The sequence below is a fragment of the Harpia harpyja genome, chromosome 13 (assembly GCF_026419915.1).
Source record: "Harpia harpyja isolate bHarHar1 chromosome 13, bHarHar1 primary haplotype, whole genome shotgun sequence".
Classification (NCBI taxonomy): Eukaryota; Metazoa; Chordata; class Aves; order Accipitriformes; family Accipitridae; genus Harpia; species Harpia harpyja.
The window spans coordinates 25,246,231-25,260,976 of NC_068952.1; the positions used below are offsets into that span (position 1 = coordinate 25,246,231).

The 14,746-nt window shown below is 57.3% G+C and overlaps 1 protein-coding gene across 2 annotated transcripts; it reads left to right on the plus strand.

Moving 5' to 3' along the window:
- The first annotated feature begins 331 nt into the window (after window positions 1–331).
- Window positions 332–14,505, plus strand: DLK2 (delta like non-canonical Notch ligand 2). 2 transcript variants are annotated; one of them, XM_052806217.1, is made up of 6 exons: window positions 332–666; window positions 5,922–6,023; window positions 8,023–8,086; window positions 10,708–10,838; window positions 11,513–11,657; window positions 12,200–14,505. In XM_052806217.1, the coding sequence occupies exons 1-6, from the start codon at window positions 594–596 to the stop codon at window positions 12,975–12,977; spliced, it is 1,293 nt and encodes a 430-aa protein (XP_052662177.1). In that variant the 5' UTR covers window positions 332–593; the 3' UTR covers window positions 12,978–14,505. The 2 variants fall into 2 exon arrangements, with proteins under 2 accessions (XP_052662177.1, XP_052662178.1); XM_052806218.1 differs by lacking the exon at window positions 332–666 and adding an exon at window positions 3,661–3,775.
- Window positions 14,506–14,746: the final 241 nt, after the last annotated feature.

Genomic DNA, 14,746 nt, shown 5'->3' on the forward strand with positions numbered 1-14,746 from the left:
CAAACACCTACTGCCCATGGAAGCTATTTCTAAGCAATCTCGGGCATCTGGGGAATGAGGCTCTGAACAAATATCGGAGCGTGCGTGTGCAGTGAGCGCGCACACACACGTGCGCGCACACACGGACAGCCACGGTGCTGCTGCAGAGTCAAATATAGACCTTGGGGAAGGGGGAACAATGGCTGGGGTTGGGTTACATGGCTGCAGGGCCAGCGAGCTGCTGATGTTTGTTGTGGGCTGGGGTGGAATGGGAAAAGCAAGGGGGGTGAGCTGGGGGAGAACATTTGTTTTAACCCAGAGACCCCGGGCTGGTGCTGTGCGTAAGGCAGAGAGGGTGACCCAGAGTGAAAGCTGTGGGAGAGGCTGATCATTTGAGTTGGCAGCTTGGAGGTGTTTGCGGTCTTTCTCCAGCTGGTTTGTGCTGCTCCTCTGCCTCCCCTGAGGGATTAGAGTGGGCAGGAAGGGGTGAGTTTCTCTGGACTTCTGCACAGGGAAGAGTTTCTTTCTCTCCTTGCTCCGGGGAAGGCTGCTCGGTGGAGGAGAAGAAGAGACATCACCTGTTCCCTCAGCCCAGCATCTGCTCCTCACCCCTGATGTCCGGCTGCCTCCAAGGTGCAGGTTCCAGACACCGGAAGAAAGGGAAGCAGCTCCAGCTGGTTTTGACAGGTAATTCCTCCCTCTGTCTGGGAGTGGTGATGGTGCATTGGAAGAACGGCAGGGGAGGGAGCCTGCAGCTGGCATGCATTGGAGGGGGAGACTGTGGTGACAGGTTGTTCCCGTTCCCACTCCAGGTCCCTACTTTGTGAGATTTCCTTCACCGGAGGGAAAAGCAGTGGAGGGACTCTTATGGCTAGGAAAAAATCCTTCCTAATTCTGACCCAGCAGCTGTTCCATCTGAGACGCCTCTAGGGATGGCATGGCAGGGATCAGAGCCTAGTAGAGCAGGGTCTAAGCCAAGCACAGGCATCCCCTCCTCAGCACCCTTTTCTTGGGTCTGCAAATAGACCTGCTCTGCTTGAATCACGCTGGGCAGCCCAGGGACTGCCAGAGCAAGCCTGGGACTTGGGAGTGTGCCTGGGGATGGGACAGGAGCCCTTTAGTGCTGAGGAAGGAGCGCACCCAAGATCCATGGTACTTGGGGTTCCCTTCTGGTCCCTTCCCTCTCCTCTGTACTCACCTTTTTTACCCCCACTCATCCCTGCCTGCTTCTGTCTGTGATACTTGCACGCAAACCCAAACCCTCAAACCCCGAACCCCATTTACTGAAATACACCCATTTCCCCCCCTATGAAATCCCACCCTGGTTTCTGTTCTCCATTCCCCTGCCTCGGCATTCAGATGTCCAGCAACCAACTTTACCTCCTCAGCCTGGATGGCCCTCACTCCGTGCCATGGCTCTCACCTCCAGGAGAAGTGGCACAGGGAAAGCCACATGTCTGGCTCTGCTGACTGCAGCCCAACCCCACCTCCCTCTCCCACAGCACTCGTGTTGTGGACACAGATACTTACAGATATCAACGTGTGCAGGGACCCCTCCGCAAGCACCCTCCTACCTGCCCGTTCAAATGCACACACAGCGTCCAGGGAGTTTTCTTAGGTGCATTTAACCAAGTGAGGTTTAAGAGCACCCAGGCATGGTTGTGCAATGGTGTTGCAGTGCAGTGCAGTCAGGACCAGGGCAGATCCCCTCAGAGGAGTGCGAGAGCAGGTGAGGATGTTGTGGGAGGTGGTGTCATATCTGAGACAGTTGGTGTAGGCAGTAGGATTTCAAGTAGGAGGTGAGGGTGAGGCTGAGCAGCCTACACTCAATGTTGGAGGTGCCACCAGTAAAAACTTGGCCTCCAACCATGACTGGCAGAGCAAACAGTGCAAGGCCGGGTGTTGCAGGGGTCAGAGGAGAAAGGTGGATCCTCCCAGGTCCTAGAGCAGCAGTGACTGAAGGAGAGGCTGTCTGGTTTGTAACTGAGTACCAGGAGCTGTGCTTTGCCCTCAGCCTCCCCCTCTCTCTTTTGCTGTAAGCCCTAGATACGGTGTGAACCAGGACTCAGAAGCAAGCTGAGCTGGATGTGAAGGATCAGCAGATGAGAATGGGTGGAGAACCACAGGTAGCATCTCAGAACAGAGCTGGTGCACACCTGTCCCATAAATACCCAAGGAGCTGATGGAGCAGCCTGAGCAGCAGGAGGTTTGGACCTCTCTGGCCCTCGGGGACCTTGGAACAGTTAGGTGGGGTGATGGAAACAGGAGGAGGCAGGCAAGGGAAGGAAGTGCTCCTGGCCGACAGGAGAGCAGGAAAGAGGCAGGAAGGAGGCAGCTCCTGCGGCGGTGGGCAGGGTGGGAGGCTCCCATGTTATTGCTCAGCAGGGTTGTGTTGTCCAGACCTGCCAAGGATTGAGCAAGCAGGGGTCCACAGTCAGAGCCAGCAGAGAGCTGGTCTTTGACGGGGCTGCTGGCTGTTGGGCTGTCTCGGGGCGCTGGGGCCCACAGTGCCACCCACGGCTTCTGCAGGGTGTGTGGCGCTGATGGGGCTGTCAGGAACTGCAGAGGGCCAGGGGGACTGGAGAAGGTGAGAGCAGGAATGGGGTGAGCTTTGTCTGGTGAGATGAGATGGGATGTGGAAGCATCCACATAAGTGCCAGTAGGATATGGTTCTTCTTCCTTCCTGGTGGAAAATAGCAAAACTCTCAGGGTGCAGAGGTAGAAGAGGTCTGGCTGAGGTGAACCTGTAATCTAATTAAGGATTGCTTGTCAAGTAGCAGAAAGGCCGTGCAAGATGACGAGGAGAGCGGGCAGCTGTTCCTCCTGAAGATGTGATTGTCTTACTGTTCACCGAGGCGCAGGTGTCCATGGCTTGTAAGCAGCAGCGAGAGAAGTGCCGAGGACTGCAGCTTCACCAGATGGCTTATTTCTTATGGGGTGACCACTCCAAGTTGCACCTCTACTTTAAGGATGGGGCTTCTTAACTTTACGGTTTGCCGGTGAAGGTGTGTTAGTGGCCCCTGAAGCCGGCAGGGAGGGGCTGCAGGAAGCGTTTTTGCTTATTTTGGATAATCTGAGCGAAATGAGGGCTCGGATCATCCCGCACCTATTTCTGAGAGAGGAACCAGGCTGCGAGGCGCAGGTGCCCCGCGGGAGGCCGGCAGCAGCGGGCCAAAGCCCCTACCCAAGCGTGTGTCTGCAACCGCCAAGGGGGCGAGCGCTGCAGCCCCCCCGAGCCCCGGGCGGGGGTCTCCAAAGCAGGGCCGCGCCCCAGGGGGGCGCCCCCAGCCCAGGGCACCCCTCCATCCTCTGCGCGCCGGTCCTGGGGGACGGGAGCTGTGACCCCTCGCACACGCAGCCCCCCCCGCCCCGGGGCGGGCCCGCGTGGGGCCGGGCCGGGCCCCCCCCGCCCCCGGCGGCGGGAGCAGGGCAGGGGTGAGCGGGCAGGGGTGAGCGGGCAGGGCGGGCCGGGCCGGGGGCTGCCTGCGGTTTGGGGCGGCGGGAGGCGGGATGTCCCGGGGAGGGAGCGGGGATGTGCAGGCACACGCAGCCGCTGGCAGGCGGCCGGGGCTGCACGGCGGCGGCGGCGGCGGCGGCGGGCGGAGCGGAGCGGCGCGGCACACGCGGCGGCAGCTCCCTCCGCAGCCCCTGCCTCCGCAGCCCCTGCCTCCGCAGCCCCTGCCTCCGCAGCCCCTGCCTCCGCAGCCCCGCCGCCGCCGCCGCCTCGCCGCGCCGGGCATGGCCGCCCCCCGCTGCCGCACCCCGCGATAGCCCCACGACCCGCCGCGTCGCCGAGGTGAGCAGGAGGGCGGGGGGCAGCGCGCAGCGGGGACAGGCAGCCCCCCTCGGCCCCCCCCCCCCCCCCCCGCCGCCGCCCCGGCCGCAGCGAGACCGGCGGGGCCGGGGCGGTGCGGAGCTCCGCGGAGCGTCCCCTCCGGCCGGCCGGGCGGGCGAGGGGGGGGGGAAGGCGGGGACCCCAGTGGCCGTGCCCCTCCGCGGGGCACTGGGGGCTTGGGGTGGTCCCAAAGCCGCGGGGGTGGGGGTGGGTGGCAGGAGCGGCGAGCCGCAGCGGCGCGGCATCCTCCGGGTTCCCACCCCTGCCCCCGGACCCCCAGCCCGGAGGGGTCCCTGATAGCCCCCCTCCTGGGGTTGTCCCTGGTAGCCGCCAACCGTAAGGAGGTCCCTAATATCCCGGAAGGGGAGGTTAATAGCCCCCGGGGGCGTCCCTAATAGCCCGCAGCCCCTGGGGGGGCTGGTAGCCCCCAAGCCGGCCAGGCGGTAGCAGAGGAGAGAGCTCCCTCCCCTGTGTCCCTGCGACCCAAAGCCAGGCCTGCCCGGGTGCTGCTCACACCTCCCTTGGGCACCGGCTGCCCCCCAGGATGCCCCCGGCGCCTTGCCGGGGTCCGGGACGGCCCCTGGGTGGGAGCTGGGAGCAGCACCCGTAGGGTGGCTACGTCAGGAGGTCTGAGAGGCTGCACCTCGAATGGGGAGGCTGTGGGGAGCCATGGGGAAACGACCCTTGCAATGACATGTGGTCAGAGGTTGAGCTCCTCGCAGCCCTGAAGGAACAGGATACCAACTGTTCAGCCCTAAATTATTTTATAAGTTTCGTAGGAATTGCTTCACCCTCCCCTGTAATGCAGCAGCTGTTTGCCACCGCCCGGTGGGTGTTTTGGGGCAGAAGGCAAAGGAGGGTCCTGCGAGCATGGTGAAAAGGGGACCATGGGGAGGGAGGATGCAGTGGTCCGCCCTGGGATTTGGCTGGGGCAGTGACAGTAACATCCTGTAGCACCTCTGAAAATGCTGCATCCTTCGTCGGTGATGGTTTGTTTGCTGGAGAGATGCCTTGAGCAACATCATTGCTTTTGTGGGCTATTTTGCCTGGTCCAGGCAGGTGAAGCCCTTAGCAGGGACCCCAAAACCTCTTCCTGCAATGCATGTGTACGTGTGGATGGGTGGGAGGACTTCTGTCCCCATCTGAGAAGTCTTTCATGCAACTATCATCCCAATGCAACCTTCCTGAGCTAAAGAGTCAAGCTGAACGCGGAATGGCCCCTGTCCATCACACCCACGCAGCTGGATGGAGTCTGCTCCATACCTTCACCACTCTCCTAGCAGAACTGTTTAACCCCTCCCATCTCATTATAGTAATATATTTATGATATCACCCTCAAATTTCCTGCCCTTAACAACCCCAGAAGGCTGGGAGGGAATGAAGCATTTTTGGAAAGTATTTAATGTTACTTCAAGAGGGCAGGAGGCAGTCAGAAAACAGATGGGTGCAGGAACCCTGGGCTGACAGGGCTCTCTGCAGGACAGCTCAGGAAAAGGACCGCACCTAGCGAGAGGTGCGTGTTTGCCTTTCCTACCTGGGGCTGCAGCCCAGGTCTAGTGCATATCGCTTCACACCCTTGCTTGGAAAATGAAACAGGGCTGCTGTTTACCGCCTGCTTGTCTGCTAGATCTACTTGACTCCCTGCCCTCCTGAAGGGCTTGAAAAGCAGCCTGGGTGCTGTAAAAAGACTCAGCTCTTCTATTCATTTGAACATACACAGGAACCTCCCAAACCTAGGGAGGAAAGATGAAGGTCCCCACAGCTGGACTGGTATTTCTGGACACTTCTGCTCTCTTGACAGCAGCTAGCAGGGGCAGGTGCTCCAAGATGTGGTGTAACAGCCTGAGCTATTACATGCTTGGGATTGAGTAGTGTGCACACTCAGTTTTCCTGTACACACCTTTTAAAAGGCTTTTTGATTCTTAGTGCTCCAAGATTGCCTTAGAGGAAGGAGTCTGGAAGGACAGAGGAGTGCAGTGACAAGTCTGTACAAAACTGGATGTTTCAACTCAAAACTCCCAGGTAGCAGAGCGGAAGGGATGCGTGAAGTGAAGCTGCCATGTGAGCCAGGGGATTTTTTCTGAGCTTGCTCTTTTTCTTCCTATAGGTGTTCATCTCGGTGGGGCCACACTGACCATGCTCAGGAGCTTCTGTCTCCAGCTCATGTCCTTGGTTTGGATCCTCTTGGCCCATCACCAGCTTGCCCAAGGTGAGTCTCTGTAGACATGGGTCCTTCTCTTTTATATCCATCTTTCCAAACCTGTCCTTGGCATTGCTGAAGTCTCCTCAGTTTTCCATGCAAAATAGAGCTGGCCTGGCCTAGAAGACAGAAAATGCTGCTCAGTCATCCAGCACCTGGGGGGTGACTGGTGGCAACTGTAGAGACCCTCACTCTGGTGCCCACGGGGGCGGCAGTGCCTGAGCAGACCAGCAGTGAGAGGTCCCGCTGCTCTGTCTCAGTTAGGATGAATGTGTCCCTGAACCGATGAGCCTGTTCAGAGAGGCAGGGCAAAGGGGAAAGAAGATCCCAAAACTGAACAGCTAATCCCGGATCGGATCCCATGAGACAAAATCCCTTCCCAAAGATTAGTTTGCTCTCTCCCTGCTCCGGATAAGCAATGATTTCCCAAAGCCACCTGCCAGGAGACATGGTTACAAATAGGAAAGGCGACAATACCCAGGCTTGGGCTGAGCAGTCCCAGGATGCTGCTCCAGCTCCACGGTGGCTTGTTTTGGGAGGCTCTTATCCTGAGCAGTGCAACCTGCTGCCTCACTGCAGCAAACACACATGCATGAGGGATATCTCCCCCTGCTCGCTTCCTAGGCAGCACATCACACGGCTTGGGGAAAGCCTGAGCGTGCCTCCTGGCATGGGGGCTTTAACCTGGCCCAGTCCAGGGTGGAGGGGCTCAGTCAGGTAAGGGTGTTCATCTCCTGGGTCTGGCCTGTGATCATGCTGGGCTCCTGGAGAAACCCCCTGCCTCCTGACATTTGCTCTAGCTTTACTGCCCGTGAAGCCGGTGTGAGCCAGCTCCCTGTAGGGCTAAGATGCAAGCAAGTGATGGGGGAGAGGGGAAGGTGGAGATGAAAGGGGACACCTGGCTGCAGAAAGCAGGCCAGCGCTGAGCAGAGGATGAGAAGTGTCAAGGTGAGGCCATGGCTCAGTTACAGCTTCTGTGGCCTTTAAATAAATAAACAGCACTGGATACCTGGCCCCATGCGATGCCCAGTGCTGCCTCCCCATGCCAGAGGGGGAGTACTGGCAGCTGGGTCCTAGTGGAGGGCAGGAGCCCCGACCAGACTGCTCCATGCCAATAGCTGTCCCTGGGATGGGGACATCCTGGGAGATAAAGAGGAGCCATGCTTTCCATTTCCATCCTTGGTCCCTTTGTGCCCCTTGCAGTACCTGGCCCTGAGCTTTCCCACCATACTTGCTGCATGACTGTGGGACCAAGGTCCCAGATGGGTCAGGCCCTATTACACAGGTTGCCTTAATGCCCAGGCAATGCCAGCTCTTGCCCAGAATGGCCTGAAGTCTAAGGGAGGCAGCAGAGAGAGGGTGGGGAAGATGATCAGAGACCAAGTAGTTTTGAAGTAGGGTCCCATTTCTCAATAAAGGCAGTGTTATCGCTGCTTGGGTGACTGCAAAATCCTTATCTCTCGTGTGGCATCCAGCCATTGAAAGGAAGGTCTCCTGCTGCGGCGACTCAATCAAGCGCTCAAGCTTTCTGTGCAAGATTCCCCTTATTTCACAAAAGAATCCAACTTATATATGTTTCAACAAAGATCTAGAAAGTACTAACGACATACAGCCAATACTACTAACACAGGAGGGCATATCTGGCCCAGCTGGGATGTTTGCCAGTCCTCAGAACAGTTAAAGATAAAAACATTCCATAGACACACTCGTGACTGTCTTCAGCCACATCTTCCCAGGCCTACACAGGGCCATCCTCCAACCTGACCTTGTGAAACTAGTTCTTCAAAGGCTTGGCAAACATGCAGCACAACAAATTCTAACGGTCACTCTTGAAAACAAATGCCAGGTGTTCCGAGCTGCTCCCACATCCCACCTTACAGTTCTGGGGAAGGGCAGGCTGAGTGCTTAGGAAGGAACTAAAAAGCTGTGAGCCAGTAGGGCTATGGGCAGATCTGGAGTCATCTATGGTCTCTGCTTAACGCAACTCCACTTGTCTCCTGCCTTGTAGGTGATGACTGCAGCGAGCGCTGTAATCTCGCCCATGGCTGCTGTGACCAGGATGGGAAGTGCAGGTACAGCTTGTCCTTGGCGCTCTGCTCCTGCTGCCCCCCTGAGTGTAACTGCTCTCCCTCCCTTGATGCTGTGTCCTTGTTGCCTACACCCCTGCCCCGAGTTGAAGCGCCTCCTCCGCTGCTCACCCACGCCTGGAATTGACAATTCTGCTCTCTTTTTTCCTGACACCCTCTGGAGTGGGAGATTTTGATGCCTCAACCTCTTGCTGGTCCCCTGCAGCCTTTGCTCCAGTGCTTCCAGGTTCCCCCCCGCTACACACTGACCAATGTCATTCTTCTGAGCCCTTTTTGTCTAGACAGGAGCTTAGGACAGCCGAGCCATGCCTTGGTGATGGGAGGCAGCCTTCAGGCTCAGATACAATGGGGAAAGTCATCAGGCAGCAGGGCAGGCTTGGGTGTCAGCCAGCTTGCTTGGCCTCTTCACTGTTTATGATGGGGATGCTCTCCCTGGGGCCGTGGAAGAGAAGAGCTGCCAGTGTGCACATAAATGTCCGAGGTCATCAGGAGTCCCCTCTCAGAAATGTGGGCTGTGGTGGGGATCTCCGAGTCAGACATTGGAATAGGCTGCCCAGGGAAGTGGTTGAGTCACCATCCCTGAAGGTATTCAAAAAGCGAGTAGACGGGGTACTTCAGGACATGGTTTAGTGGGCATGGTTGACTTGATGATCTTGAAGGTCTTTTCCAGCCTAAATGATTCTATGAGTGTTTTCATAAAGGGCTCACCAGCAAGCTGGGGGCTACTGCAGCAGAAGTGCGTGCGTGATCCCTGACATCCCAGCTCCAGTTGGTGCCCAGATCCTGCAGGGGCAAAGCTCAGAGCCTGACCCTGCACTTCAGCCTGGGAAGCAACCACGTGGCTGCCCTGGGCTGCCATGGCCTTGGACACTGCCTCTCATCCCACTGTAGGACCACCCGGAGCCCCCATCCTGTAGAACAGCCCCGGGAGGAGCAGGCTGCTTTGGGCTGGCCCAGACACTTTGTGCTGCAAGGGCACAGACTGCCTACTGCCACCCCGTTCTCACTGGGGCATGCCCTTTTGCAGCACAGGCCCCAGTGTCACACCACACCTGGGCCACTCGTTCTTGCCTAATGGAGCAGATGTGGCCTGGTGGTGACCATAACCGCGCTGACAGCTGCATCAGGGAGCGTCCAGCTCTGGTTTTGCTGGGCCCCTTGTTGCAGCTGCAAAGAGCTCGCTCCTCCCTGAGCCCTTTTGGTGGCTGTAGCTGGTCGGGGGAGCTCGGTGCTGTGAAGCCCCGGGCAGAGATACCGCACATCTCCATGTGGCGGGTGGCCCAGCTGCAGGTCTTTTCAGTGGAGGCACGCATGAGTTGCTGCTTCAGATTTCAGGCCTCCAGAGCATTTGCTGAACCCATTGAAAATGGGCAGTATCCCATTGAAATCACCCCAAACTCAGGGAGACTTGGCTGCTTACCTGGCCCCCTCCCTGGCAATTTTTAGGTTGGCCATCTCCCTTTTAGGGAAGGGGAAGACTTGATAGTGCCTGCTCCCTGTGGGTGCTAGGTGGTAGGGGTGCCCACAGCCCTCTGTAAGCTCATGGCTGTCTAGGTATGAATGCATTGCCCCAGACTCTGTCAGGCACACAGTATCACCTCTGTTCCCATCAAAAAGCCTCTAATTAACATATATATTTATTTTTTTAACCTTCCTCGTCTCTTTGGAACAACCTGCAGTGACAATAGCCAGTTCAGGTGTGAAAGTGCAGCCTCGGACCAGCCTGGCAAAGCTGCAGTCACTGCACATTGTGCTGAAATGAGCCCCAGCCATGAAAATGAACCCCCTTGGTTACTCTAGAGACTGCATTGGTTTTGTTAGCTTTACTTTTGTGCTGTTTTGAGTATAGCTTTTTTGGCAGCTGGTGCCACCTCCACTCAGCTCTCATCTTGTTACCACTTGCTTTCCCCCTTGGAGCTGGCAGGTCTGAGGGAAGCCACTGGAGCAACTCAGCTTGGCTTTACTTAGCCAGCACCACTGCCCTGCTCTTCTAGGGCCAGAAGGCTCATTGTGTCCTGCAGGTTTTCCCATCATACTGCCCTTGTGAGCTGGCTGGTAAGTCTATTCGATACAACAGCCATGGCAAGCAAGGTTTTGCAGCTGGATTACGGTGCATTTCAGACGAAAAATGACACGTTATAATGCAAAGGGGCGCAATGAAACATGCGGGCCTCAGGGGCCTCGTCCCTTTCCCTCAGGGAGTTCAGGGTTAAGGATGGGGCTTTTCTCCGACTGTCAGACTGGCTGTGCGATGAGGGAGGCACAGGAATTGCTCAGCTAATGCAGAGGTGTATACAGAGCGGTTAGCTGGAGGACAGCAGTGGGACATGGGCACTAAAAGTGAAGCTGCTGAGCTCTGTTTCTGCCCCCTCACCCTCCCTGGCTGCAGAGGGTGAGTCTGCTCCTGCTCTGTCTGCTTGCTTCCATGGAAAGATGAGATGCCAGTTCTGACCTCCTCTGGAGGAGGGAGCCATCAGGTTCATGGAGGGCTTTGGGAGGGTTTCCCAGCACTGCCATATCTGTGGGAACCCTGCATGGCAAGCAGCCAGCTTCTCTGCAGCCCCTGCTTGGGTTTTATCATGCTGCCATGCCCTGTCCTCCTGCAGGTGTGATCCAGGCTGGGAGGGCGAGTACTGCGAGGATTGCGTGCGTATGCCGGGGTGTCTCCATGGGACGTGCCACCAGCCTTGGCAGTGCATCTGTCACACCGGCTGGGCTGGCAAGTTCTGTGACAAAGGTGAGTCGTGGGCAGGACATCCCAACCTCTGGTGGTGAGGGCAGAAGCCCAGCACACCCTGCATGGACAGGTGAGCCAGCATAGCCAGAAGCCACCCAGGTGATGCTGCTTGGGCTGCCCGGGAGATGGGATGTTGCCTGGCTGCCGCAGCTGGGACCATCCCCTTCCTGTAGAAGAGGTCAGGCTACCGGCACCTGCTCCCTGGCTGCATGGCAAGAGCTGCCACAACACTGGCCAGCCTCAGGAAATGGAGCAGATGAACTCATTGGCTTTCCCGTGCAGTGGCTGGGCTCCAGACAGCACCTCCTGCTTCCCCTGGGGCTTTCTGCCTTTGGCAGGTGGCTGGTGGACTCCCTTCCTCTGGCCTCAGAGGCTCCTGTGTGCCACAGGAGCTGCCCTGGCCGGCCAGATGGCACGCAAGCGTCTTCACATTGTGCAGATCTGCAGGACGATTTGCTTTCTCTGCACCCCTAAGCCTGTGCATTTTGCAGACTGTAGCTGGGAGGCACCACATAGGCACTGCACTTCTATTGCTGGAGGTGCCCATTGGAGGAGAGGTGGGAGAAGCTCCTACAATTTCTCATCCCCACTGGGTTTGATGGGTTGTGTTTGAACTGAATTGGCCACATTGCCCCTCTTTTCTCACTAATTCCTACCTTTTTCTTTCCCCTCAGACATACACATCTGCGAACACCAGTCCCCATGCCAGAACGGGGCTCAGTGCATCTATGATCGAGACGGGGAGTATTCCTGCCTGTGTCCAGAAGGCTTCCACGGGAAGGACTGTGAGATGAAGACAGGGCCATGTGAGAAGGCAGGGTGAGACACAGCAGTGAGGGCAGCAAGATTACAGACAGCATTAGCTTCGGGTCACGCACTGCCAAGCAGTGGCCCAGCTTGGCTTGTTATCTGTGGATTTCCATGCACTAATGGAGTTAAGCCAAAAAAATCTTTGGCTTTGGTTTAGCTGTGTGCACCACATGGTCTCACTGGGGCAAGGTGTTTGTTGCGATCTGAACAGATTCCCATCCCTCGCTGCTGTAGGTGTGATGAGCTGACACCCATCATGCCTTTGGGGAGCATCAGGAGGGCACATTTCCTCTTCAGATCATTTGGCTGAAGACCATCCCTGGTGGATGGTGGGCCTGTGCACAGCCACAGCCTTTGAGGGAGTCCCACAGCCTCTCACTCAGGGAGGCGGAAACTTCTGCCTGGTCTTCTCCTTGAGATAGCTGCCCCCATGAAGAGAGCCAGTGCCAGACCCAGTGGCCATGCAAGCAGCTGTGTGTGTTTACCTCCCTGGGGCAGGGGAAGCTGCTTGCTCTCCAGGGCCATGACCCGTCCTTGCTCTCTCCATGCAGGTCTCCGTGCAAGAACGGGGGGCAGTGTCAAGACGAAAACGGCTTTGCTAGCAACTTCACCTGCCGGTGCCTCGCTGGCTTTGTGGGGGATCTCTGTGAGAATGATGTGGATGACTGCCTGATGCGTCCCTGTGCCAATGGTGCCACCTGCCATGACGGGATCAACCGCTTCTCCTGCCAGTGCCAGGTGGGCTTCGAAGGGCGTTTCTGCACCATCAACATCAACGACTGCGCAAGCCAGCCGTGCAAAAATGGGGCAAAGTGCTACGACCGCATTAATGACTATGACTGCTTGTGTCCCGACCGTTTCACTGGCAAAACCTGCGAGATCTCCATCCCAGAGCCTACCTGGGCTCCCCCCTACCACCCTGTGAACCATGAGAACGGCGTGGGCGTGAAAAGCACCACCAGCGAGATGCCAGGGGTGACGCAGCCAGAGCCTGTCAGGACCATGGTCACGGGGCGGCGCGTGGCCAACCACAGCGAGAAGGAGCTGGGGGGAGGGTTGTTGAAAATCTCTGTGAAGGAGGTGGTGACCCAAAGGGACTCAGGGCTGAGTGAAGGCCAGCTGGTGACAGTGCTGTTGTTCGGGGTGCTGACGGCAGTGCTGGTCCTCATCACCGTCCTGCTAATGCTGAGGAACTGGCAGAGGGGCCGTCAGAGGTCAAACTGGTGCCAAAGCCCTTCTCAGGCTGCAAGGAAGCTCCAAGACCAGGAGTGTCAGGTGGGCATGCTCAACACCATCCTGATCGAGCCCAGGAAGACGACAGAGCTGTGAGCTGCAAGGACTCTGAGCTGGGCCCTGGCAGGTTGTCATGCAGGCAAACACCTCGAACTGCACCCTGGGGAGCCGCGCCAGCACAAGCTGGGCAGCAGGGAAGGGCTCCCAGGGCAGTGAATGCGTCAACACAACCCCTGGGCTTCAAGCATTGGTGTGATGGCCCCACCTGGGTCTGAGCTGTCTCCCACCCGGCCGGCACAGCCAGCACCCGTGGGCATCTGAAAGCTGGGCTGTGTTGGGCCAGCCCTGCAGGGAAGCGGCGACGTGCCACTTGCGGCAGCCCACGCCATGCAGTGCCGGTATTGTCCAACATGAGCTCTCAGAAATGGGACAGGTAGTGCTGAGGAGGGCACAGCCTTCTTGCAAGCCCAAACTCTGCCAGACCCTTTGTAACTCCTCTCTGTGACTACTGGAAGGGGCTTTGTCCTTGTTTCCACTGGTGTTGGGAAGTTTCTTCTGGGGCCTTCGGGACAGTCATGGCTGCATGGGCCTCCCTGCCCCAGTACTGGTTGGGGTGGCTCCTGGCTGCTTCTGGAGGCTGTTGTTTCAGATGCCATGTCCCTAGGGAGCGAGCAAACACCCTTGCTCCCTGGCCTTGTGGTTCTGTGAGCCAGTTCAAAGAGACTCTGGAGATCATTTGGGGTCTCCTCGTGCCCTTCTTCTGCCCTGGGTAATGCCCCCTCTTCTTGCTGTCAGATGTGGGGTTACAAACACATTCTGTACTTTCCTCCTGATGATACAGGGGTCTTCTCCCCCACTTACCAAACCGTCCTTTCTGCTCTGGCCACAAACGACCAAGCTTCTTCCCCTCTCTAGAGTGCACTTCTGCCTCGCTGTTTGCTGACAAGGAGGAGCATGGCCTGCTCCCCTCTGGGGCCCTCTGGGCCTGAGCTGGTCCTTCCCATATGCCCTCGCAGGTGAAACTGGAGGTGGACAAGGCTGGAGATGTGCTGTGGCTGGTTCAGCAGCAATACAAGATCCAGATCCTCCTTTCCTTTCCCAGTCACTCCGAGGCAGGCAGCTGGCACTAACCTCAAATCAGACATTGTAGCGTTTCTTGATACAACGAAGGCTAAGCTCCCCACAGTGGATGTGAGGACAGGCTACTGAGCCTGGGATGATCATGGGAAGCAGATACAATACTGCCTTATCCACCATTGCTAAAGCACGGCTAAGAGGCAGTAGATGGCCAGGTCACTCAGCCTTTGTACTAGGTCTGCTCCTGCCTGTGCTGGTCCAGTGTGCAGCAACCAGCATCATTCTGTCAGGGCCAGGGTTTTCTGTGCCTCCTCATGGGCACGGAGGGCTAAGCAGCGGGGTAAAAAACCCCACAACCCAAACCCTACTACTGGCCTGTAGGGTTGCAGAGCTGGGTTCAAGATGGTGTGAAGAGAGCAGAGGAGTGAGCCCTCAGCCAGGAAGGAGACCTGGGAGAGGGGACTGGGACTTCATCAGAAAGATTATTTTTGTAATACATGAATGGATGATGTACCTTTATCAAATAAAACAACTACAAGCCCAGAAACAGCATATCAGAGAATCATAAAATAATTTAGGTTGTAAGGGACATCTGGACACCAACCTCCTGCTCTCAGCAGATCCAATTAGATCAGGTTGCTCAGCTACTTCTCTGGATGAACATCTCCATCGCTTCCCCCAAGAACGCAAACCCAGATTGTGGCACAGGAGTTGTCCTGCCCTATGCTCTGGCTGCAGCGGTGGAAATGGCTCCTGCAGCCTCGGGGGAAGGAACGGGACCTGCCTCA